The sequence below is a fragment of the Heteronotia binoei genome, chromosome 21 (genome assembly GCF_032191835.1).
Source record: "Heteronotia binoei isolate CCM8104 ecotype False Entrance Well chromosome 21, APGP_CSIRO_Hbin_v1, whole genome shotgun sequence".
In the NCBI taxonomy this organism is placed as follows: domain Eukaryota; kingdom Metazoa; phylum Chordata; class Lepidosauria; order Squamata; family Gekkonidae; genus Heteronotia; species Heteronotia binoei.
In genome coordinates, this window is record NC_083243.1 from 74,536,155 (window position 1) to 74,562,402 (window position 26,248).

The 26,248-nt window shown below is 43.5% G+C and overlaps 1 protein-coding gene across 1 annotated transcript in view; it reads left to right on the plus strand.

Moving 5' to 3' along the window:
* RYR3 (ryanodine receptor 3) overlaps positions 1-26,248 on the plus strand; it is a 721,882-nt gene that overhangs the window by 464,922 nt on the left and 230,712 nt on the right. Inside the window, exons 57-62 of the mRNA XM_060262621.1 lie at positions 64-187; positions 15,079-15,194; positions 18,368-18,435; positions 20,296-20,417; positions 23,413-23,462; positions 24,922-24,982. Of these exons, the coding sequence (XP_060118604.1) occupies positions 64-187; positions 15,079-15,194; positions 18,368-18,435; positions 20,296-20,417; positions 23,413-23,462; positions 24,922-24,982 (541 nt within the window). The remainder of the gene's footprint in view (positions 1-63; positions 188-15,078; positions 15,195-18,367; positions 18,436-20,295; positions 20,418-23,412; positions 23,463-24,921; positions 24,983-26,248) is intronic.

A 26,248-nucleotide genomic window follows, 5' to 3' on the forward strand; every position in this document is an offset into this window, starting at 1 on the left:
CTTAATGTTTTGAAAGTTGATAGCATAGCAGTAAATAGCAACAATTCTGTTTCCTTATTACAGGTGGAGGCACCCATCCTTTATTAGTACCTTATGATACTTTGACAGCCAAAGAAAAGTCTCGAGACAGGGAGAAAGCACAAGAACTTTTTAAATTTGTTTTAATCAATGGAATTGTCATATCTAGGTAAGTACAATATACATCTGTCCTATTGTGATATTACTGCTTTCACACGTCATATAATATGAATTTAGAATGATCAAAAATGCATTATTTTGGGATTTATTTTTTTAGTTACATTTCTGAACAAAGCATGCAATTGTGCTTTTAATATTTAGATACACTCATTACAATAGAGTCAGATAGGCAGGGATGCATAAATGTTTCCAATTAAAACCAGCTGACATTAAGAAAACTTATGAGGAAATGAACCATGTGAACCAATTACTGACATTCTGTTTAATTAATTTTAGTTGTTAGAATCATTCACATTATGTTGTTGTTGTTTTGTTGTTGTTATTAAATAAGCCATTTTGTGGATTTCACAGACATCTACTTCCAAGCTAATATATTTAGGACTAAGATAATGAACTATTCTTGGTCATTTGGTAAGGCCATGACTATTTGCACAGTATGATCTTACAAAATAGGTGATTTTATAAGATATAGTTTGGTTAACACCTTTTTGTCCAAATAGCAGGGTAAAGCTTGGAAAATTACTAGTTGGGGCAGTGCAGTCCTGAGGGCTTTTGTGGCTGGCCATTGGTATAACAATAGGGCCACTGATGCATTCCTAAGGGGAAATGCACAGGCTGGTAATTGGGCAAATGCCCTTGCAACTGGGATGCACAGACCATGACTGAACTGGCATCCCAGCAAGCTTGCTGTTGTGACCACATTACTCCATAAGGGTGCAATGATGTGGCTGTGATGGACAACAGGGAACCAACTAACTACTGGGTAGCACACGTAAGGAACTAGTCATATAGACATGTGAAGAGAGGGAAGTTGCAGGGCCTTGCCAGCAGCCCTTACCCCACACCCAAGAGGCATAGGCCTCCACCAGACAGCAGAGGCCATAGCAAAAAAAAGTAGAAGCCCCTCACACACACCATCACCCACAGCAGCCCAGCCCACCACACACTGTCCCAGCAATATGGGGTAGGTCATGGACACCCAGTAATTAGCAATGAAGGTTTCTGCCAGCACCCTCAAAATGTTTGACCCTGTGGGCCACATTTGGTAACCCCAGCTGCTGCCACTGGTGAAACAGGAAGAGGAGCCACTTGAGCAAAGATGTCATGAGACCACAGAAGGCTATTGGCAGCTCCTTGATGCATGCCTGCTGTCCTGCTTGAGGTGATCAGTAGCTATCCTGTGAGTTTCTCCAATGCCAACCAAATACTACTGATTATGGGGCAGAGCACCCCTCCACTTTTGCCTGGTCTTTTAGCTGCTTACTTTTGATGGGCATCCACATGGATGAGAGGGTAAGAAGATGCAGTATACAGGGTATAAACCACATACCCCAGTGCCAGACAGTGACTGAGTCTAGAGCCCCATCAGGAACTGTACCGGCTGTGGCATCCAAGCCCAGGGCAGAGCACCACCCCACTGACATTCCCTGAGGCCCTGGTGGTAGTGCCCCTGGTGGTAGTGAGGGCCACATTGGCATGCTCCACCACCATCGCATACAAGACTACCTTATCTCTCTTGGTCCAGTTAGGCTGGTGGTAGGCACTGCTGCCTTCTGGGCCCAGCATGTCAACATTTCAAAGGGAATGTGAAGATGGAGCCAGGCACCATGGGAACCTCTGGACCATGGATGCAGCCCTGGTCCCCATTATCTACAGGACGGACACAGGACTGCAACAGGGTGCGCTGGGGCATGGACCCCAACCATTGGGAGTGACTGCAGGCTATGAACCCAACTCATGACTTTGAGTTGACCCCTCCTACAACCAATGTGTCTGAGCATCCCATTTCCCCAGGCATCAGCTGGCCTGTTCCACTATGGCAACTGTGGCAGAATTTATTTTGGGTTGGCCCTCTTTATGATCCTAACCATATTCTTTATGATCTTAAAGATACTCTTAAACATACTCTTTATGAAATAGGCAACTAGAGTTCTAAGCTTTTCAGCAATATTAAGTATTCATATTTTTCTAAAAAGCAATAATTGCTCTCAGCAGCTCTAAGCTGTTGATCTTGGATGCAGTTATAGAATTTGGCCACCAGAGGTCTCAGTCTTTCAGAACCATAGAACTGAACTATCTAAAGGCTTAAGTAGGTTATTGGGTAAAAGTTTATTCAGGATGGAAGAAAACAAGATGGCAGGAGGCAGCCATTTGCAAAAACCCAGAAACTGGGTAAAAGGTTGAAGTGAACTGAGGACAATCTCAGCCATGATTGTTTTGGTTAGCTCTGATTGTTGATAGTTGGCCGTGAAAATGTTTACAGCTGAGTGACAAAAGTAGATGTGTGTATGAGGTCACTAGAGCCTATATTAGCTGTGGATTTTTTGGGTCACACTGCTGATCTGGACCAGAGTGTAGCTACACTGCCTCTGTGTCAGATTATGCCACACTAATTGGGACTTAGATTCTGGGGCTGCTCTAGACTTGCCAATCCCCAGGTCCCAGCAGGGGTTCTTCCGCTTTCCCAGGCTCCTTCCTGCCCCCAGAGGATCATGTGCCTTTCCACCTCCAGAGGCTTCAGTCTCCGATTGAAAGGCTTCCTCTTGGGATGGTGAGTCTGTGTTACTTTGAAGAAGTTGGCAGCAACTCGTGAGTAGAGAGGCCAATCCCTTGCTTAAGAGTCACCAGAAATGGGGTGGAGGGGGGGAGGGAAACGTCTGCTGAGCACTTCATTATTCCCTTTGTGGAGATCGAGTCTCATAGGGTATAATGGCAAATTGATCTAGAGGTTTCGGGGGCTCTGGGGGAGCTGTTTTTTTGAGGTAGAGGAATCAAATTTTCAGTATAGTATCTAGTGCCTCTCCCCAAAGTACCCCCCCAAGTTTCAAAATGATTGGACCAGGGGGTCCAATTCTATGAGCCCCAAAAGAAGGTGCCCCTGTCCTTCATTATTTCCTATGGAAAGAAGACATTTAAAAAGGTGTGCAGTCTCTTTAAATATGATGGCCAGAACTCCCTTGGAGTTCAATTATGCTTGTCACACCCTTGTTCCTGGCTTCGTCCCCAATGTCTCCTGGCTCCACCCCCAAAGTCTCCTGGCTTCACCCCCAAAGTCCCCAGATATTTCTTGAATTGGACTTGGCAACCCTAGGCTGCTCTGCAGAGACAATTCTTCTGCTGAACAGCCTAAGAGGAGAAACAGCCTTTGCTGATTTTAAATCATCTTCTATTTGGGATTTCAAGACATAGAAAAATGTTCAGACTTGAAACCTAGAGTATAGCATCTATTAAGATGTGGGACTTAGATTCTAAATGGGAAAATGTAGACTAATAGGGATAAGTCCCTGTTGGGACATATTTTTCATTATTGTTTTAATGTATGTTATGCTTGTGCTTAAGTTCTAACTGTGTAATTGTTTTCTTAAATGTGCTAAGTTTATCCAACCATGTGCTTTCCTATCCATATATTTTAAGCCTTCTAAAGAAGTCTTCTTAAGTCTAAAGGAACTGTAAGAGCAACTGTACTAATGTAATCTCTTGTTTTGCCTTTCTAATTACATTAGAAGCCTTCTGTTTGAAGAGAAACTAAACTAAACAGTCTAAGAGAGTTAGTCTAAGAAAATTTATCTACGAAGTCTTAAAACTTATCAGTGAGTAGGTATTAGCCTTCTGCAGGTTGTTTTAGTTTCTGCAGGTTTTAATTTTGGGTTTTATATTGTTGGGGGTACAATAGAAATCCCCCAACAGCAGCTTTTCATCCCATCCCCTGCCAGGAGCTGGAAGAACCACCTCCTACTCACACTACATCTGGGTGGCAGAGGAGTGCCACAGTAAGTTCTTTGACTGGTGTTCTCATGAGCATATCAGTACCCTGCAGCTCTCACTTGCCTGGAGTGCTTTCACCTGGGTGATCATCCAAGCTCTGTGCAATGTCCTGACCTCTGCACTCATCCCCAGGGTAATCTCTGTCTTGCAGTAGGTACTACTGATCCTCCACTTCCTCACCACAGGCTCATTACAGGTGCTCACAGAAGAGGTACTGGAGGTGTCCCAACACTTGGCAAGCTGCTGCAGATTTCTGCATGCCATTCTGCCACACTTGCAGGAAAATATGCATTTCCTCAGAAAATGGAGAGAGCTGGCCCCCATCCATGCTGAGTTCTCCACATTTTCATTCTTTTGAATATTGTATGGATTGTGGACTGCATATACATTGTGCTCAGAGACTCCTAGAATAAGTTGTAGGTCTACAGCAACCATCACTGCTTCTACAGCTTAAACATGCAAGCCAGTTGTGACCACTAGGGCACCTTCACAGATCTTATGGCCAAGTTCCTGTGAGGCATAGATCTGTTTAGCCTCAATTACCTGCTGGCTGCCTGGCCAGAAGCAAGGGCTGGCTACAAGGTCTGTGTCCCTGCTTGGGATGCTGCTTGTTCAATCAGGGTCTGCCCTGAGAGTTGTCCTTCTCCCTACCACAGGTGCCTAGAGCTAGCCCTTCTCCAGTACCTGCTCATATCTTATGCTATCCACAACCACTTCCACTGTCAGACCTACATTGTCATCAGCCAACTGAAGTTGTATTTCTGTTACCTGCACCACAGGGGGGGACCAGGGCAATGCATCTCCTGAAATTTGCCCTTGGGCCATGGATAAGGTGATGGGCTACCAGAGCCATGATGGGCTACTAGAGCTACGACTGTTGTCTCTGTGATGAGCCCTACTACCACACCCTGCCCTTTCCTGCCTAGCAAAGTCAAATCCCCCTCTGTCGATACGCTTAGAGCTTAAGAGGGTGATCTTTAGTGACGCAAGAATGAAGGTTGCACACAGTAGTTGTAAAACCACTATATACAGTTTATTTACACACCATTCACTCTCCACTCCGACAATATGCTCCGCTGCTCTCCAACTTCCTTAACCCACACATAGCCAAGTGTCTCTGTACATTTATACATTGAGTAACCAATCAGCATCTTGCTGTGTCATGCTGACTGTGCTTCTGGCTGATGCAACCTCTGGCACCCAGCCACCTACTGCCATTTAGATGATCTAGCTTCTAGCACCAGTTTCACTTTCACAGCATGTGCTATAAACTGTCACTTCTCTCAAATATAAGAAACACCCCTCCTCAGTTTATAAGCTCATGCTGCAATCCATTACAATATTACATATTCATATTGTTTCCATATTAACATTGGCACATTGGTTACATTTCTTTCATATTTACAATTGTCACAGTTCAGTACTCAGCCTCTGTGCTGGCACACACACATTTAGCCCTGCTTGCTAATTACCTTGCAAGCACATTCTTATCTATTAGATAACCTCCTCCAGGCTCATTACTCTGTTATCTCTCTGGCTTGTTCAGCTAGAACATTTACCGTACCTTGTTTAGTATAGAGGCACACTGTTTTTCAGTACACACATTTTACAGCTTTGAGTTTTTACATTTTGTTTTCACAGTTACAGTTTGGAATTTCATTACATTTCAGCTTAACAATTACATTTTACAGTTACAGCTTAATACATTTTGGAGCAGCCAGTTCTGTCTTTGATGTTACATTCATTCTTTTTTAGCATTCTAGCATATATTTATTTACACATTGAACCCTTCTCATTTAGTTACTGTTTAAAGCCTCTCTTCCAGGCTGTCAGCTTATGTCTCTCCCTCTTCTTTGGAAGATTTACCATACAGCAATTCCAGTACACTTGGATAATTTTGGGGTTCATCATCATATATATAACCTCCCTCTCCCACAGTGGAAGAGGTACCAAAGTTTAAATCCAGTGCACTCTGATAACACCTGGGCTCCCCATTAGGCAGATAACCTCAATTACCCAGATAATGTATCTCATTATCATAGCTGTACCTCTTCGGCGGTACTCCTTTATTTTCCCTTGCAGAGACTCTGATTTCAGCTGGTTCCCTTTTTACAGCCTCAGAGCTCTCCTGCTCAATCCTGCCTGAACTGCCTGCACTGTCCTCCTCCTGTTTCAGTGAGGGAACTTTCTTACTTTCTGGCTTTTGCCCCTCCTCACTTTTCAGAGACAGCTGCAGTTCAGCTTCCCTGGGCATTTCATTTGCATGTATCTCAGACCAATTTTCATCCTCACAAAATGAGGCAGATCTGCTCAGTTTTATTACATCCTGCCCGTCCACAAATCTGTAGGACTTCATGCCGTTCTGATAGCCCACAAACACTAGTTTCCTGGCTTTAGCACCACCCTTCCTCCTTTTGTCTAGAGGAATGTTCACCCATGCCTTAGACCCAAAGATTCTAAGGTAGTCCAGGGTTGGCTTTCCCTCATATAGGACCCCGTAGGGTATCATTTAGACCCTCAGTCTACAACCGATTAGAAATATAACAGGACGTTTTTAATGCTTCTCCCCAATATGCCAGCTTTAATCCACTGTCTTCCAGGAAAGCATGGCACGTCCCCTGGAGAACACCTGCTCTGCGCTCTCACCCCGTTCTCCCACGGAGAGGAGACGTTGGCAACCCTATGATTTATGCCCTCTTGTTTCAGATAGCTGGCAAAGTCTTTGCTTAAAAATTCACCTCCTTGGTCTGTCTGGAGTGTGGCTATCTTAGCATTTAATTGCTTCTGCACTCTCTTTGCCCAGTACTTAAATGTAGGAAACACATCACTTTTATGCTTGATTGCATACACCCACGCAAACCTGCTGTAATCATCAACCAAAACCAAGCCAAATCTATTTTTAGAAACACTGGGTGCATACGGCCCCACAACGTCTGCGTGGACTAATTGGAGCGGTCTTACGGACACATGCTCACTCCTCCTAGATGCTGGAAATGATTTTGATTTGGCTTCTTTACAAACATTACAGTCTAGAAACACATTACATTTGTCCACCTTTTCCCCTTCCAATATTTCTAGGGTTTTGTTTATAGTATTATAGCTGGTGTGGCCGAGCCTTCTGTGCAAACGGTGAATGCACCTGCTGTGTGGTTGTTTATTCCACACCGTTTATTCACTCCTTCCCCACTGTCTGCCCAAGCTCATAAACATTAGCTCTTAATATTCCCTTAGCCAGCCTTTTACCCTTTTTCAAGATTTCACAGCCCTTATCATCAAACACCACTGTAAACCCAGCTGTTGCCAGGACTGAGACACTCAACAAATTAGTCTCTAACTCTGGCACACACAGCACATTACTGAAAGTATGATTAAGTCCAGGAAAATGGACCGTGCCTTGGCAAAGCATGTCAGCCACCCGGCCATCAGCCAAGCTTACTGTTTTTTGACTAGCCGGTCTGCTGTCCTGCAGCTGGTCTTGCTTGCAGCAAAAAATCTGCGTAGCCCCAGAATCAACAATCCATGGCACACTCTGCAGCCTCGGGCCAGTTCTCACCAGAGTTGCCTGTGTCCTTGAAGACTGCTGCCGGCTCTTTCTCTGCCGCTGTTGAGGACACCTTCTCTGCAAATGCCCGAACTGGTTACACAGATAACAGCGCTTCTTCCGCACTTGCAAGGCTCTCTCCTCCTCCGTCGCCTGCCAGCTGGAAACAGCTCCCACAGACTTCTGCTTTTCATTGCGGTCAGTCTGCTCCTTCTTACTTTCCAGCTGCCTTTGCTCCTCAGCCAAAAGTTTGCCGGTCACGTAAGGCAACGTCAGCTTGTCGGCATCTTGCCCTTCAAACGCTATCACCAGCATATCATATCTCTCATCCAGAGAGCTCAATATCAGGTAGACTTTATCTTCCTCAGCCACCACTTTCCCTCTCGCTTCTAGCTCTTGGAAACAAACAGACATACCGTTGAGGTGGTCCCTCATTGACTCCCCGGCCAGCAAACATTTCCTGTAGAGCCTCCGAGTCAGGGATATCAGCGAACCTGCTGATTTCTGCACATACACGGCCTTGAGAGCTTTCCAAGCCGCCTTAGCTGTCTGGTGCCCATGGACATTCACCAGCTGGTCGTCTGAGACACTTAGAATGATAGTGGCTAGAGCCTTTTGGTCCTGAACGGCCTCTGCCGGCGTGGGATCAGCGGGAGGAGCTGACACACAGTCCCAAAGCCCCTCTCTCTTCAGGAAATGCTCTAACCTCAATGACCACGTGTTGTAGTTGGTAGTGGTGAGTTTATCCACCAGCACAGTAGCTGCTGCTGTAGCCATCCTGCTCAGACTCCTTCGTTCAGCCACTGCTGGTCTCATCTCCAAGGCAGCCTCTGGAGCACCTCAGCGTCCTTTCTTCACCACCTCTCTCAGGACTTCTAGGCGCAACGGAAGCGTGCTGGGCCCATAACCCTGTCGATGCGCTTAGAGCTTAAGAGGGTGATCTTTAGTGACGCAAGAATGAAGGTTGCACACAGTAGTTGTAAAACCACTATATACAGTTTATTTACACACCATTCACTCTCCACTCCGACAGTATGCTCCGCTGCTCTCCAACTTCCTTAACCCACACATAGCCAAGTGTCTTTGTACATTTATACATTGAGTAACCAATCAGCATCTTGCTGTGTCATGCTGACTGTGCTTCTGGCTGATGCAACCTCTGGCACCCAGCCACCTACTGCCATTTAGATGATCTAGCTTCTAGCACCAGTTTCACTTTCACAGCATGTGCTATAAACTGTCACTTCTCTCAAATATAAGCGACACTCTGGGGGACCTGTGGCTGTCATGCGACCAGTGGTTTGGGGCTGGGTGCATAGATAGCTCATGGGGTGGCATTGTGCTGATGGTCATGGATATTACCAGAAATATAGGGGAGCAGTTGCTGGACTTGACCAAAAAGATGATAGAAGATGTGGCACATATAAACAACAAACCTGACCACTCTGGAAAGCATGCCAAGAAGGAAATTTGCTTTTTATTTTATTTTATTGGATTTATATCCCACCCTCCTTGCCGAAGCAGGCTCAGGGCAGCTCACAACTTACAATAAAAACATTTACATTAAAATCATTAAACAGTTTAAAATAATTTAGAGACCCAGAACAGAATAGCATTGAACAACAAGAATACAGAGTAATGACAAGTGTATGGTGTTGTGTAGATTAGAAGCTGTCTAACCCATTATCAGTAGATACATTTTGTGTTTGAGAATTGCAAGAATGTCCAGCTTCATAGAAGTGAAGATATGATACAAGAATGGGAGTATTGGTTGAGGACCAAATGATATTCGTATGTATGAGAAACTTATAATCATTATTTTAAATATACTTTTCTAAGATGTAAAGCAGCAAAAATGAACTAACATTTGTTATACATTTGAAGTTATTTTAAGTATAGCTAATTTTGTTTAGTGTTTGAAGTTATAAGACAACTAGTAATAAGGCCCATTGTGAAGAAAAATACAATGGGCTCTAGAAAGAGACTCTGGGTGAGTGGCCCTCCACACTTGGTGTCTTCCACCCACCCAAGTGAAAGCATGCAGTTTCCCCCCACACATATGAAGGGAAGCTGATGTCTGTCATCTGGAGAGCAGTTGTAATTCTCAATGATCTCCAGCCGTCACCTGGAGATTGACAACAATGGTTCCCTAGGAGGAAATGGCATTGTATCTGTCTGAGGTCTCATCCCTCCTCAAACCCCACCCCTTAAATCTCCAGGAATTTCCTAACCTAGAGTTGGCAACCGTATCTCCTTCCCTTTATCCATCCCTCTTTCAGCTTTCGATTGCCTTCCCCCTCCCTGCAGCTTCTACATAGGAAAAGGACACTCTTTCTTCACACTGGTGGGGGGGAAGACCAAAGCAGCTTACATCATTCTCCTCTCCCCACTTTGATCTGCACAACCTTGTAAGTTTGATCTGCACAACCCTGTAGCTGAAACAGACACCAGCTTTCCATCCCTCCTGCATATGTATGTGTGTATGTGTCCCCGTGTCTGTGGTGACTCAAACAGGTCCAGAATGCCGAGAAGGAAGAATAATGGGGGGGGGGGAGGTGCAGGGGGAGCATGACGACGGTCACACAGACACTGACCCACATCATTCCTTTTGTTTGAAGTACACTATTGCCACCTTTTCTTGTCATATCCAGCCTTGTGATATTTAGCATCAGCGTGAGCTTGTGGCATGATTTTTTTTTTTTTTTTTGCATGGCATGGTTGTGTTATAGACTATGTACCTCAAGGCAGGTATTTTCTGTAGGGGAATTTATCTGATTTCAGTTTTCCATCGGGCTGAACGTTGGAGTACCCGAGGCTAATGGTCCTGGGTGACTTCAATGTCCATGCTGACGACACGGCCTCCACTCAGGCGATGGACCTAGTGTCGTCCATGGCGACACTGGGACTCTCTCAATTTGTCACGACTCCCACGCATCAGGCCGGGCACACATTAGACCTGATCTTTGCGTCCGGGATCGCGGTGAACGATATCGCCGTAGAAGCGGTTCCATGGTCGGATCACCTAGCCCTTAAGGCCCGTATGGGGGCGCCGCCCCAACCCTGTATGGGCGGAGAGACTATTTTGGCTCGCCCTTGGGGCCTGATGGACCCGGAACGGTTCCAAACGGCCCGAGGGATCCCTGGCCCGCTGGCAATTCCCTCGATGACCTGGTGGAAATCTGGCAGGGCCAGCTATCCAGGGCTATCGATGAAATTGCACCCCGGCGTCCTTTGCGCCCTCGTATGAAGCTGGCTCCATGGTATACCTTGGAGCTGTGCCAGCTGAAACAAGGGCTCAGACGACTAGAGAGGCAGTGGAGGCATACTCGGGAAGAAGCGACGAGAACATTCTATAGAACGTTTATGAAGTCTTATGAGATGGCAGTCAAGGCTGCAAAGAAAGATTACTTTGCAACCAAGATTGCATCTGCAAATTCGTGCCCAGCACAATTATTTGGAATAATTGGGGATCTTATAACATTGCCACAAGGCAAACCAAACGTTAGAGAATTAGAAATTGGCTGTGAGGCATTTGCGAAATACTTTGCAGATAAAATCTCGTTACTCCGCCAAGACCTGCCTACCACATTGCATACAGTGAGTGAAACTGAGGCTCCGTGCCTGTCTTCGGGTTCAGTGCTGGATCACTTCAACCCACTCAGCCTGGAGGAAGTCGACAGAATCCTCTCCGCTGGTCGCCCGACAACATGTGATCTGGACCCTTGCCCCTCTTGGCTGATTAAATCTTGCCAGAGGGAGCTTAGATGTCCTTTACGGGACATCATAAATAGATCCCTCCTAGAGGGGCATTTTCCAACACCTCGAAAGAGGCTTTGGTCCACCCTCTCTTGAAAAAAGCTACAGCAGACCCGGCCGAATTGGCGAACTATCGTCCGGTGTCTAATTTACCGTTTTTAGGTAAAATTATTGAGAGGGCTGTGGCGTTGCAGCTACAGAGATTTCTGGATGACGCTTCCGTCCTAGACCCTTGCCAGTCTGGCTTCCGGCCGGGCCATGGGACGGAGACAGTGTTGGTCGCCTTGATGGATGACCTCCAGCGGCAACTGGATCGAGGCGGTGTTGCGGTGCTGATGCTGTTAGACCTGTCGGTGGCATTCGACACAGTCGACCATCAGCTACTGACGTGCCGCCTCGCCGACATTGGGGTTGGGGGGTCGGCCTTACAATGGCTTTCCTCCTTTCTCCTGGGTCGGGGACAGAGGGTGGCCATCGGGGGTGAGCGGTCCCGGAGACACACACTGGATTGTGGGGTGCCTCAGGGAGCAGTTCTCTCCCTGATGTTGTTCAACATCTATATGCACCCCCTTGCCCAGATTGCCCGGCGGTTTGGGCTGGGTTGCCATCAATATGCAGATGACACCCAGCTCTATCTGTTAATGGACGGCCGGCCCGACTCCACCCCAGGGAACCTCGACCGGGCTTTACAGGCTGTTGCAACGTGGCTTAGGCTGAGTGGGCTGAAGCTGAACCCAGCAAAGACAGAGGTCCTTTGTGTGGGTCGCGGCGCTCTGGGAGGGGGAATAGCTCTCCCGGCCTTCGACGGTGCGCCATTGAAAGCAGTGCACCAGGTAAAGAGCCTGGGTGTTCTACTGGAGCCTTCATTATCCATGGAGGCCCAGATAGCGGCCACTGCATTCTTCCACCTGAAGCGGGCAAGGCAGTTGGCCCCTTTCCTTAAGCGCCGGGACCTCGCAATAGTGATCCATGCAACGGTCACCTCAAGATTGGACTACTGTAATGCCCTCTACTTGGGGCTACCTTTGTGCCGGACCCGAAAGCTGCAGCTAGTGCAGAACGCGGCGGCCAGGCTGTTGTTGGGACTCCCGAAATGGGAACATATACGGCCGGGGCTACGTGGACTGCACTGGCTGCCGATTATATACCGGGTCCAGTACAAAGTGTTGGTCATTACCTTTAAAGCCTTATATGGCCGAGGACCCGCCTACCTGAGGGACCGTCTTTCCCCATATGAACCCCAGAGAGCACTGAGGTCAGCCGGGAAAAATCTAATGGCTATCCCTGGGCCGAAAGAGATTAAACATCAAAATAACAGAGCACGGGCCTTTTCAACCGCGGCCCCTGCCCTATGGAACCAACTCCCTGAGGAGGTGCGGGCCCTGCGGAACCTTGACCAGTTCCTCAGGGCCTGCAAGACCACCCTTTTTAAACCTGCTTACTCAGACTGCTAAAGAAGGCTGTTAATAAGGATAATAAAGACCTAGACTGCTGTGTATAAACTGGCAGAACTAGCGTCCAACATCACCAGCACTGTCAGACTAAACTATCTAATTGTATTAACTGGTTTTTAATGTGTTAAATAATGTTTTATATTGTTTTATATTGTTAAATTTAAAGGTTTTATTATTACTGTATGTTATTAAGAAATGTTGTTAGCCGCCCTGAGCCTGCCGAGGCGGGGAGGGCGGGATACAAATAAAATTTTATTTATTTATTTATTTATTATTATCATTATTATTATTATTATTATTATTATTATTAGAGCTGAAGGAGAGGGACAGGGAAAACACAGGAATTAATAGACAAGAGAAACAACTGTATTTAATGGTAGAATATATTTACCAGGATAGTATCCAATATTCAGAGTCGTTGCCAGGCCAAGGTCATACACAGTAATCAGTACACACTTCAATAGATAACAGTATACAGCAGTAAGTATACACAGCACGATCCAAGCACAGTAGCATAGGATCCAACACCAGCAGTGTTCGCTGCCACCCAGACAGTGAGTCTCACAGTACCCACAATCCTTACAGGCAGACAGAGCAGGCTCACTGAGCTTCCCTAAGTACACGTACCAATCCTGCAATCTTACCAGAAGGTTGCATCAGCTTTGTGAGTCAGCACAAAGCCTAATTACAGGTGAGTTCATCCCACCTTACCTCAGTAACAGGTAACAGCTGGACCATGATGCAGCATGACTCAGCATGACATTGCAGAAACAACATTACTATTACTAAGATGGAGTCAGTCAGCCATTTTAGGACTGAGTTCCAACAATTCCATTTTGAAGGAACAGAGGTTATTCATAACTTGGAAGTTAGGAATATTGACTGGGAAATGTAGACATTCTCATATATACTGTGCACGTAAGACTCCAGTTATCATAAAAGATTATTACTGTTGTGAGGTCTGGCCACTTTGATAGATGTGAGCCAAACCAGAAGAAATCAACCCTACAGATATTTTCCAGGTTATTCAGCAGTAGTCTATTGGGGCTTGACTGATGCTGTTTCATTGCAGTAGACTCAATAGGTTAGAGAAAGAGATTTTCGTAACGTTGCTAATGAATAGCATACTGGTATTTGTTGTACAATAAAACAAACCTATAAAATGGCCATAAATATTGCCTGAGAAAGATAGAAGTGGAGAACAGTTGTCATAATGAGCATTCATAAAATTATAGAAATATTTTTGCATTGTTTATGATATGTCAAGTCAGGTCATATAACTGTTTTATTGCATTGTTTTCTGATTTTGTGATCCTCTTTTATTGCATTGTCTTACAATCAGTTGCATTGATTTTTTTTTTCTGTTTGAGACTGAAATAAACATATAAATACATAAATAAGATCTACAAAGGTAAAAGTAAAGATAGTCCCCTGTGCAAGCACCAGTTGTTTCTGACTATGGGGTGACATCGCATCACAACATTTTCACAGCAGACTTTTTACAGGGTGGTTTGCCATTGCCTTCCCCAGTCATCTACACTTTCCCCCAGCAAGCTGGATACTCATTTTACTGACCTCAGAAGGATGGAAGGCTGAGTGAACCTTGAGCCACCTACCTGAACCCAGCTTCCGCCAGAATCCAACTCAGGTTGTGAACAGAGAGCTCGGATTGCAGTACTGCAGCTTTACCACTCTGCGCCATAGGGCTCCTCTAAATCAGAACTATAGGTCTTAAGCAAAGATTATTGTGTAGACAGTTTCCTCCTATATAGTGGCAATACCACCCTAGTCACTCGCTATTCCTCATTCTCAATGCAAAAATATCAAACCCTCCCCCCACAGAATCATTTCTGATATGCTGGTGTATACTTTTTATACCTCTCTCAGCTGCTCGAGGAGACGTTAAGTGCTACAGATCTTATACCAATCGGTGACTGGAAAAAAACATGTTGGTTACAAAAGTACTGCCACAGCTATTTTGGTCTCTTTGTCATTTGTGCTAGGTAGGAGAGAGGCATTTTGAGATCTCAGATCCATATTAGTAATTTGAGATCTCAGATCCATATTAGTAATTTCTTTCCTGTCCATGCCAGGAACTCTCTGTCTCCCAACTCTCACTTTCTGATTTTTGATAGATTATAATCTCTGTACATTTTTGAATCATATTTCTCATGCAACTGGCCAAGCACATGAGCACAAATAGTAAAATATATGTTATAAAAATACAACAAAAATATTGAAAGAACCCTTTAGCATTTTGAAATAATGTTTTAGAGGAAACACTATTATTTATGGTAAAGTCCAGTGTAAATAATTCAGTTTAAGTCATAATAAGCAGCGTGTTATTTCAATCTTTTCCCCTAGAGGTTTAAGTGACTTGGAGTTGGATGCTTCATCTATGGAAAAAAGGTTTGCCTACAAGTTTCTGAGAAAGATTCTAAAATATGTTGACTCTGCTCATGAGTTCATTGCACATTTAGGTAAGTTGCTCCAGTGTTTCTGTGTTATTAATTTATTTATCTATCAGATTTCTATCCCACCCGCCCCTGGTGGGCTCAGGGCGGCTAAACAACAGTTTAAAAACAATAACAATTAACAAACATAGAATATTAAAAATAACATAATAAAACATTTCCATACATCAGCAATCATTAATCCATTCATTAAAAGTCCAAGATGGCATGTTTCTGATTTCCATTATATTAATTCAGTGAGATTATTGGTGCTGTAAGATAATAGTCACCTCTCCCTAACCATTGAAGGTGAGTTTGAAAAATTCGGTCTTACAGGCCCTGCAAAACTGTGCCAGGTCCCACAGGGCCCTGATGTTTTTGGAAAGGGCATTCCACAAAGTGGGGGCTATTACCAGGAACTCTCAGGCTCTGGTGGTGGATAATCAAGCTTCTTTCGGTCCAGGGATCTTAAGGAGATTTTGAGACCTTGAGCGTAGTGCTCTCTGGGGTACATATGGGAAAAGGCGGTCCCGAAGGTATACAGGTCCCAGGCCATATATGTCAGAACTTGAAGAACTTCGAACGAAACTCATTACTTTGTTTCAAAAGTATAAGACGTTTATTGAGAACTGTGTTCAGGGAAAGCACAAGTTGACTCTGATAACGGGTTCAGCTATCGATACATTCTTTATGCAGTTGTAACAGAAACAATAAAACCATTTCTCACACTCTGGGAGACAGTTGTCTGTTCCCAGGGTCCCTTATCTCCATGGAAGAGGAAGGAGCCCTGCTGTGATGCTCTGGCAGGCTAGCTTCAAAGGACACCTGCAGATGTTTTCCAGAGGCTATCTGTCACCCTTCAGTGGTTACAGTTTGTTTGAAATGCAAAGCATTTGGTTAGTAGGCCTGACTACAAGGACATAGGATTAGTAGGCAGTTACAATATGGAGTCGGTTAGGCTAATATCACCAAGCTCAGCATACATAACAGATACAAGTTCTGACAATATAGGGCTTTAACAGTAATAACCAGCACCTTGAAGCAAATCCAGAATGCCACAGGCAACCAGTGTGACGCTTTCAGCGCAGGTTGAATGTGCTTCCGTACAGGTAGCTCCATTAACAGCCTGGCTGCTGCATTTTGCACCAGTTGCAGCCTCCGAAGTTGAGTCAAGGGCAACCCCATGTAGAGGGCATTAAAGTAGTCTATTCTCGAGGTGACCGTCGCATGGATCACTGTTGCCAAGTCACCACGCTCCAGGTATGGAACCAATTGCCTTATCCGCCTAAGATGGTAAAATGCTGGTTTGGCAGTGGCTGCTACTTGGGCCTCCTTTGTAAGTGAAGGCTCCATGAGCACCCCCAATCTCTTGACCCCTCGACTCTGATGCTAATAGCATCCCATCAAAGGCTGGCAATGGAATTTCCCTAACAAGGCCGCTGCGACTTAGGCACAGGACCTTTGTCTGCGTTGGATTCAGTTTCAGTCAACTCTGCCTGAGCCATTTCACTACGGCTTGCAATGCCAGGTCCAGATCTTCCAGGGTGCAGCTGGACTGTCCTCCCAACAATAGATAGAGCTGGGTGTCATCCGCATACTGGTGACAACCCAGCCCGTATCTCTGGACAGTCTGGGCAAGGGGGCACATGTAGATGTTAAACAACATCAGGGAGAGAACTGTCCCCTGAGCGACACCACATACAAGAGGGTGCCTCTGGGACAACTGGTCCCCTATAGCCACCCTTTGTCCCCAGCCTTGGAGAAAAGAGGTAAGTCATTGAAGGGCAGACCCCTGAATCCCCACGTTGGCGACGTGGTGAGACAGGAGCTGGTGTTCGACTATGTCAAATGCAGCCAACAGATCTAATAACAGCAATGCTGCCAAGCCGCCCCAATCCAAGAGATCATCCATGAGAGTGACCAGTACTGTCTCCATCCCATGGCCCAGCCAGAAGCCGAACTGAAATGGATATAAGACAGAAGCATCATCCAACAATCACTGTAACTGTACTGCCACTGCCCTCTCAATAACTTTACCCAGAAAGGGCAAGTTTGACACTGGCCAGTAGTTTGCCAATACGGCTGGGTCCAGAGCTGATTTTTTTGAGAGGGCGTACCACCGCCTCCTTAAGGGGCATGGGAGAGGTTCCTTCAGTCAAGGACCTGTTGATAATCACCGGTTTATAATCATAAAAATAGCATCATTTGCATGTATCTTCTGTTAGTTCATTTTGTTGACCTGTCAGATTCCAGGCTAACTTTGAATTACTTAGGATCTTAAATCTTTAGCACAAAAATAAACAAAATTTCATGTGAAATGAACCAGATACAATCCAAACACCATTTAACTACTTTATTTCAGCTATGCAACAATGAAGACTTTTAAGATGATAAAGTTCATTTATTCATTTCAGCTTCTTATTGCATATTCTTCAATCCAAGAGGATAAATTATCGAAAACAAACACAATTCTATAAAGAACAAAATTCTAAATCTCCAAAATTCTAAATCTTCTAAATCTTTGGAGAGTGGCCTCTATGGCATTATAGCTCCCCAAAGTCATTGGAGAGTGTCCTCTATGGCATTATACTTCCCTCAAAGTCTTTCACCTCACCATGCTCTTCCTCCAAATCACCAGGAATTTCCAAACCCAGAGCTTGGCAACCTTATCTGAAAATAAATTTCAGTGTTATACCTTGGGGACAACTCAAGTTGGTCCCTGGCTTCAACTGCACTGGCATAAATATATAAGCCTACTAAATAAAGTAACTGCAGCAGAACTTATAGGCTGTTTAAAAAATGTTTGTTACTGTCAAGAGACTCCCTCCTTCTTCATCTAAATTTGTCTATCATTATTAGTACATCCCCTCTTCCACAAAACTGTAAGGATGATAAAAGATGTTTAATTTCCTGTACGTGTACAGTAATGTTCTTCATGACAGCACAGACTACTTCACAAATAATATGTTTTAAAAGATAATAATTATTTCCAGGGCAGGGAAAACAATTGGAAATAGGAATCAGACAGTTACATAGGATAGTCTATTCAATGCAAAAGACAATATGCATTGGAAGCATTCTAAAATGGAGAATGTCGTTGGTGCTCTTGAAATACTAAGATATTTCAAAAGTATGTGACTAATACTAAATTATAATATTACTCAGTATTACTTATACTTCCATTCATTGTTTCTCTGTAGAAGCCATTGTCACCAGTGGAAAAACTGAGAAATCACCACATGACCAAGAAATCAAATTCTTTGCCAAAGTGAGTGACACATACGTTCAAAAAATCTTCTTTAATTTCCACAGTAATAAAAAAAAACATTGCATGTATTAATGGGAAAGTTCTGCAAGTAATAGAACATCCAGTTCCCATCTCAGGAGGTCGGTAATGAAATCAGTGATCCAAATTGAACTTTCCGAAATACAGGTTGGAGACGTTATTGCTGAAGAAATATTTTTCCTAGTAAGTGATGTAGTGATGAAATTAAAAGGCAAATAAATTAATTTCGGTTAAAACGAGTCTGTTTTATGGGACAACTCATTACCATATTTACTCAAGAGGAAACAACTCTGAATGTAAGATGACACCCTTAAAATATTGTACTACAAAATAATTATTACTATCATAACTGTAACTTGTATGAGAATGTAAGATAACTCCGTCTTTTTAAAAATGGAATACCTGGGAGAAAACCTAGTCTTACATTTGAATAAATACTGTAACTTCACCAGCCTGCTTTCTTGACAGTTATTCATATTATACTTTAAATTAGTAACAGCTTATTTGCATCAATAACTGTTTCCCTGAAGAATTATATAGCAACAGGTGCAAATGGAAGTGATGTAAGCAGGGGCCATTGGCTTCCTGTTGAGCAGAGGCAGTGCCGGGTCCCAGGTCAGCGTAGGAATCTTCATCCAAAACTTGTGGACTGTTCTACTAATGCCAGAGTGTATAGCTTTTGGCCTTTGGTGCCGAATGAAGCAGATATCCCATTTTGCAGTTTATCACACTTTGATTGGGAGGTTAGAAAAGTGTAATTTTCAACAACTGTTGACATCATAAATGTTTTCAATCAACTGATGAAATAATCCATATGGTATTGTGGTTTGTATGACGAGGCCCTTGATGAGGATTATCTGCATTGGGGTGAGGACAGAAATAAATTTCTTTCTGGTTTTGGTTCTCTATAAGTTATAACACAAAGGTCTGCTTTTCCTGGGATCCCCAGATCTGAAGCTGAAAGTGCATATCCCCCAAATCTGGGAATGCTTACCCACAGGAATATTTTTAAAAATTGGGAAGTGTTCTCTCTTCATTCCTTTGATTCTGCCCCTTGAAAAGAAGCTCTGTTCCAGAATTATTGGAAGGAAACTACTGGAGTAAAGAGGATGAATCCCTATTTGGATGGAGATGGGAGAATCCTCTCATTATGCCAAAAATGAGCTTTGGAAAGAGCTCTTGAATATGGGATACTTATCAGCATGCTGTATATTACAGAACAAGCAAAAGGCTCATCATCATCATCATTATGAAAGTGCAGAAATGTAAAAAAACAAACAAAAAAACATTCTGGAGTTGCTTTTTTGAATAAAGGCACACATTTGGCTTTCCCATAGGATTCCTGTCCGTAGAGGTCAGGCTGTCCAGGAGCAGAGTAACAGGTTTCCATTCCATTAAATCCAATCCAGTGAACTCAGTAGGTTACACTGAGGAGGAGATATCTGCCATCCATACCCCTGTCACTAGTGACCCCAGGATTTGGGGAAATGGCAGGTTTTGTTTCTCCTTACCTCTGCTCTGTTAAGGAGCCTCAACCCCTTTCCCCTTTGCTGTACTTTTCAGGGTTGCTCTTCTCTGGAAGATCCTTATCTCCCTGCTTTACCATCAGCCATCAAACAGTGCCAAAGCATTGAAACTCAAGCCCTCTCTCCTCCATTAGCCATAGCAACAACCCCTTGGGCAAAATTGGTGAGAAAGGGAAGCTTCAAATGGCTTTGCCGGATCCACCAGTGAACCTGGAGACCCTGGCACCTCTGTCAGTGTGCTTAAATTGTTCCTTGTTTGCATATCATGGTTATGCTGGAGTTCAGATATTTGATTATTTTTATGTTTCTTCTGTAGGTTCTACTGCCATTGGTTGACCAGTACTTTACAAACCACTGCCTGTATTTCCTCTCTTCCCCAGCTAAGCCACTCAGCAGTAGTGGATATGCTTCCAATAAAGAAAAAGAAATGGTTGCAAGGTATATAGAAAGCTTATATACATTCTATGGCACTGTAAATTTAATGCTATAAAGATGGATCTTTTAAAATTTGTTTCTGAACTTGGAGCTGGCAATAAACTTTTGGATAATAGCAGAAAAGTACAGTTTCTTTGGCACCATCTTCACTGCTTCATAGGTCTACCAATGGGCTCTATAGTATAGTCTATAAGGTTCAGTATGGATTCTTTTCCAGCATTTTCTAGCCCAGTTTAAGTCATCCAGCTCTGTGGTAAACCAGAGGAGTGGTTTTTGCCCCAAGGGTGGGAGTGGTCAATGAGGGGCAACATTGTTGATAGCCCCAAAGAGCTTCACATTCCACACTCCCACTGCCGCCTCAGCTGAACATGTATTTGGGATCCTAAAATCACCCTGAGCCTTCTGGAATCTAGTAGAATTTGTAAGCCTCTGTCTGTCCACAGACAGATCATTTACCCAAGCCCCCATTCCAGCATGGCTTTGGGGCCTCTTTCACATTTATCTCTGGGAAATTAAAGTCTTCTGTTCTGGGTAAGTTGATGGAAGCTGTTATTAAAATAGAATTATTAATAACTATAAAAGGAATAGATCCTACTAAGAAGAATCAGCACTGTTTAAGCAAAGCTGCCTCATCAACTTTCTAAAGTTCTTTAAAGTATGAACAAGACTATAGGACCAAGTCTCTCATCAAAGGCTCCTGAATAAACATAAGAATTATGGGATGAAAGAATAGTATCTGTTGTAGATTAGTAACTAGGTTAAAAAGAAAAGTAGAAGGCAGGAGTAAATGAATAGTTTTCATAGTGACGGGAAATAAATAGTAGGATTCCCTGGAAATCTGTATTAGGACTGGTGCTATTTAATCTGTTCATGAATGATCTGGAATTGGGGATCAGTTGTGAAGTTCCCTTGTTCACAGATGATGCTAAAATATTCAGGTTAGTGTAAACAAAAGTGGATTTTAAAGCAATCCCAGAAGATCTCTCCAAATTGAGGTAGTGGGTGAAATATGTTCACTGTAAGTAAAGCAATGTACAGTGACATAAATATTTCAGTAACTCAGTGAATCAGTAAGTATGGCAACCAGGGCTTGTTTTTTGAGCAGGAACGCACAGGGATGCAGTTTCAGCTGGCTTGGTGTCAGTGGGTGTGGCCTAATATGCAAATACATTCCCGCTGGGCTTTTTCTACAAAAAAAAGCCCTGTGCTAAACAATGTGTTTATCCCAGATATATACAACATATTTCCAAGGACCTATTGTTATTCATCCACAATTATTATAGATAAAATACTGTATTGCCTGTGCTACTGTATTGCTGCCTATCACTGTAAATATACTCTAGGCCACTTAACAGACCATGTTAAAAAAAATGTTTTGTTCAGCACTATTTGAGATTTCTGTTTGCTTTCAAATTTCTGTAGTCCAAATCCCATTGTGTTGTTCCTTGGGTACCCCATCCTGTTGATTATACTTGACATACTATGTAATTCACCTTGATTCTCAGCAAGAAAGGACTATAAATAACCAAATGATAAGGATAAGAATAATAGTGATGATGACATACATGTGTCAGTGTTTTCAATTCAGTTCACTGTCACAATCTAAAGGTAGTCCTTAACATTGTGACTGTACAAAGACAGTTTATATTCCTTCTTAAGTGTACTACACAATTTATGATTTCTATTTTCAATTTACTTTTTAAAAACTTCTCAGGATTGCCAGACCCCCTTGGTGGAAGTGAGGGTTCCCCGTCACCAGGCCTCACCCTCACTGCTAATCAACTGGCTGGCAGGGGGACTTACCAGGAGACAGGGAGGCCCTGGCTTTGTCTCTGTCAACACGGCAATATCACTTCCAGCATGCACCAGAAGTAACATCACATTGGCACAGTTGAGGTGATGCTCTGGTATTTGGGCAAATTTTTACAATAAGGTTTTTGCCCAAATACCAGAGTGTTGCCTCAGCATCACAACATGATCACATCACTTCTGATATATGCAAGAAGTGATATAGCCATGTCACTGGCAATGTCACTTGGACATCCCTCCAGCTTCTAGTAAGCCGCTCCCCATCCCCCCCCCCCCCCCCGTGCTGGTTGGCAGGAGAAACCAGGCAAAACTACCTCACAGATAGGGAAAAGTAAGTTTATTGTGCTTTAGGTAGCACTTGGTGCATCTGTTGCAGTTCTCTCTGTAGTATTAGGTAGATTTCCAATTTTGTTCAAATAAAATTAAAGTTTTTGTACTCTCAGATTTCATAGATATGACAAACAGAACAATTTTATATGTAACAAAGTTAATAAATGTTGGACTTGATGTTCTTAGAACAGTAAAATAATTTTAGATTTGATATATTTCAATTTTTCAAAAACTTGCAGTTTTTTTCTATCAGAAGCAGAAGAAATAAATCCAATTTCCCCCCATTTTTTCAGAAGTTCTGGAAGATAGGTTCCCAGCCATAGACTGGAGTGGGTGCATGCTTGTGCCTGGGTGAAGAGGGAGCAGGAATGATTTAGGGCAACTGAGCCCAGCACTGGCTGTCAACCAGACAGCTCTCAAACAGCTTCTTCTGACCTGCCCCAGAGATTGGCCCATTACAGAATTGGTGGGGCAACACAGACTGAAAGGAGCAAGCTGGAGTGATGCTTGGCATTCAGCAACTCTCTCTCAGAAGATCTTAACTCCCAGAAGAAACCTATGCTCTAGGCTTCAGGACAAAGGCATGGGAAACTGCTGGGATAGTTTCGGTATGCAACCATATGGTTGTGCACTCACATGCAGTTGTTACAGGGTTTTTTCTAGTGTACAAGCAATAAAGATGGTTATTTTATTTCTGAATGCAGATTTAGCAAACACATTCTGTTTTAATTTAAAATGCATGTTATGTCTTTGTTTCACATCTACCATGTTCCCCTCACTATTGTTTTAATTTATAATCTAAAGAAATCTTTAATCCTTGTGTCTTTTTCCTGCTGTTTTGCATTATTTTCTGCTTTAGCCTTTTCTGCAAACTTGCTGCTCTTGTTAGACATAGGATTTCACTTTTTGGTAAGTTAAAATATTTTAATAAAGTAATAAATACAAAAGAATTTCAGTATTTTTATTAAATTGTGGCGATGCTGAGTTGACCCAGGCCTAAACAGAACAGAGCTTGGGCTGTAGTTCTGCAGTTTGCCACTCTGCGCCACAGGGCTCATTGGTTAGCTTACTTTATTTTACACATTTATTTACTGGCACAGAAAGTCTTGCTAGAACAACATTCATTCCAAATGATTATTAACATGTGAATATACTGTATTGCTATAAAAAACGTCAATAGGGCTAATAAATAACAAAGGAGCCATTCTCCTGCTGTTGCATAGTACTTTTAAAATGTTATCTTTTGTTGCTCTGGGATAAAGGAATGATGTCCATCTTAAGGAAGAGAGGAAAGTGATAGTTAGCCAAGTTCAGGGGCATGCATGAGAGGAAGCAGGAGTCCTGCTAGGGATGCAGCTAGAGCTGCCAGCTCTGGCTTGAGAAATACCTGGAGATTTGGGGGGTGGACCTTGGGAAGGTCAGGCTTTGAGGAAAGGAAGGACCTTAGAGTCCACCTTCCAAAGCAGCCACTGTCTCCAGAGAAACGTATCTCTATTGTCTGGAGATCAGTTTTAATAATGCGAGATCTCCATCCCCCATCAGGGGGTTGGCAAACGTGGATACTATGTCTTCCTGGTAGCCCACTTTGAAGGAAGCCATGATGCTGTTAGTGTACAGCCCAGAAAAACACTCTTCTTGTTTCTCACAAGCCAAGGTCTAAATGAGAAAGTGGGGGTGGGATGGGGAAGAACAGGAAACTGATGTAGCTTTGACAACCACCCATAGGAAGCTGAAGATGAAAAAGTTAAGAAGAACAAGACATCTCTTTGAATCAGAGAAAAAAAACAGAATCAAGGAGGGGAAACAGCACAGGCACAGCTTTTCACCCTTTCTCTGGAGCCTTGACCTGTATTTGAGTTGCTAACCTCCAAGTGGGCAAGTTCTAACTAAGTACCTTTGACAAATTACTAAAGTCTTTTGTACAGCAACTTATATACTTAGTTTAATGGTGTCCAAACCAAAGCAGAATAAACTAGCAGTCCCCAAACCCAAGACACAATAACCACTAATTGAAATAGTTCCTCTTCAAGCCATCTTATTGGCTCAAAGAGGAATTATTTCAATTAGTGGGTTATTGTGTCTTGGTTTGGGGAACTGGTTGGTTATCCCACTTTGGTTTGGACATCATTAAACAGAAATGACTGGTTTTGATGCAGAATTTTCTTGCTGTTCTAATTATCAGATTTACTGGGAAGAAAGAAGAACAGAATAACTGAAAATAATTCCAATGTCATTGACAGAATGAGTTGTTAGATCTCTCCAGCATAAATACTTTTAATGGACACCTTAACTAAAAAAAAAATCTTATAACTGTAAAAGATTGAGGTTTTTAAAAGCAGCACATTTTCTTTTCCCTAATCTTTAACAGGTAGTGATGCTACTACGATGGTTAGCTGCCTACACATCTTAGCTCAGACACTAGATACAAGGTAAGTATGCCCATTTATTCCTGTATTCCATTAATATAAATAATACGTAGCTCAAATCATTCTATGAGAGCAGAGGGTATTTTGGTTTGTGGTGGGAGGCACTCTGCTAATAGAAGCCATCCATAAAAACACTCCATTGGATCCAGTCCATTGTGTAGATACATGTCAACAATCAATATTAAAATTAAATTAAAATACTTCTTCTCCAGTGGTGCAGGCAGAGGGGCAGTCAGTTACCTCTGGGAAGGCTCCTCTTCCTCCTGAAACAGGGTGAGTTCCTTTAAATTGATCCAGGAGGAGGAGTGGCCTTCTTCCCCACCCCACCCCCGTCTATCCAGCCCAGTGATCCAGAGAGTGCAGTGATACAGGTATAGGTCTGAAGGACTGATGACTGACAGAAGAGAGGGAGAGCCAGAAGGCAGTCTTTGCCTCACTCTTTGAGCCACAGCCAATGGCAAACAGTGAGGGAAACTGCCAACAAGGGCAACTTCAGCCACTGACTCCTGCTTGCCATGAGAGAGGCTTCAGCCCCACTGGAGTGGCCAGGGGTGCGGTAGAGTTGGCAACAGGGACTGATGGAGTATCAAGTCCAGATTCCTGCACCAGTCCCCAGAGGACCCAGCAGACAGAAAGGCCAAAATCATGAATACTGTCTGAGTGGTGGTAAGCAGACCACAACAGATGATCTAAGGAGGAGTGGTACTGGGTTAGACATCTGTTGATTCCCTCTTGGTTCTTCCCCCCGGGGGGGGATTATCTTGGAGTAAGAGACCCCAGAACAGAACCCCTGTCAGTCCCCTACATTGGAGTAGGGTGTTCGAAAAGGATTAGGTCTCTGAAGGAGACATTGATTGCTCTGAAAAAAGTGGGGAAATAATGGTGGCCAGTTTGAAGCTAGGGCTTATGGTTTTCTTTTTCCTTTGTGCTTGTACTTTCACTTTCAGAGCGAAGGCAAGAAAATGGCCAAAGAATCAGAGCAGATTGGTTCCCTAGCTAGGGGGGCACAGCCAGCATGAGTGACATGCCCAGATTGTTTCATACACTCAGAATTTAGACTTACCGGTAGAACATTCCTAGTCTAGTCTGCTACAGTGTTTATGCTCAGAGATGCAAAGAGAAGTCAGAGCAGCTGAATCTACTCACAGTAGGGGGTGCTCACTCAAAAGAAACTCTTCTATAGATTGCATGGAGCTGAGTACTTCTTGTTTTCCATTCAGACCCAAGAAGAACAGATATATCACATCCTTGAATCAAGATATGATCATT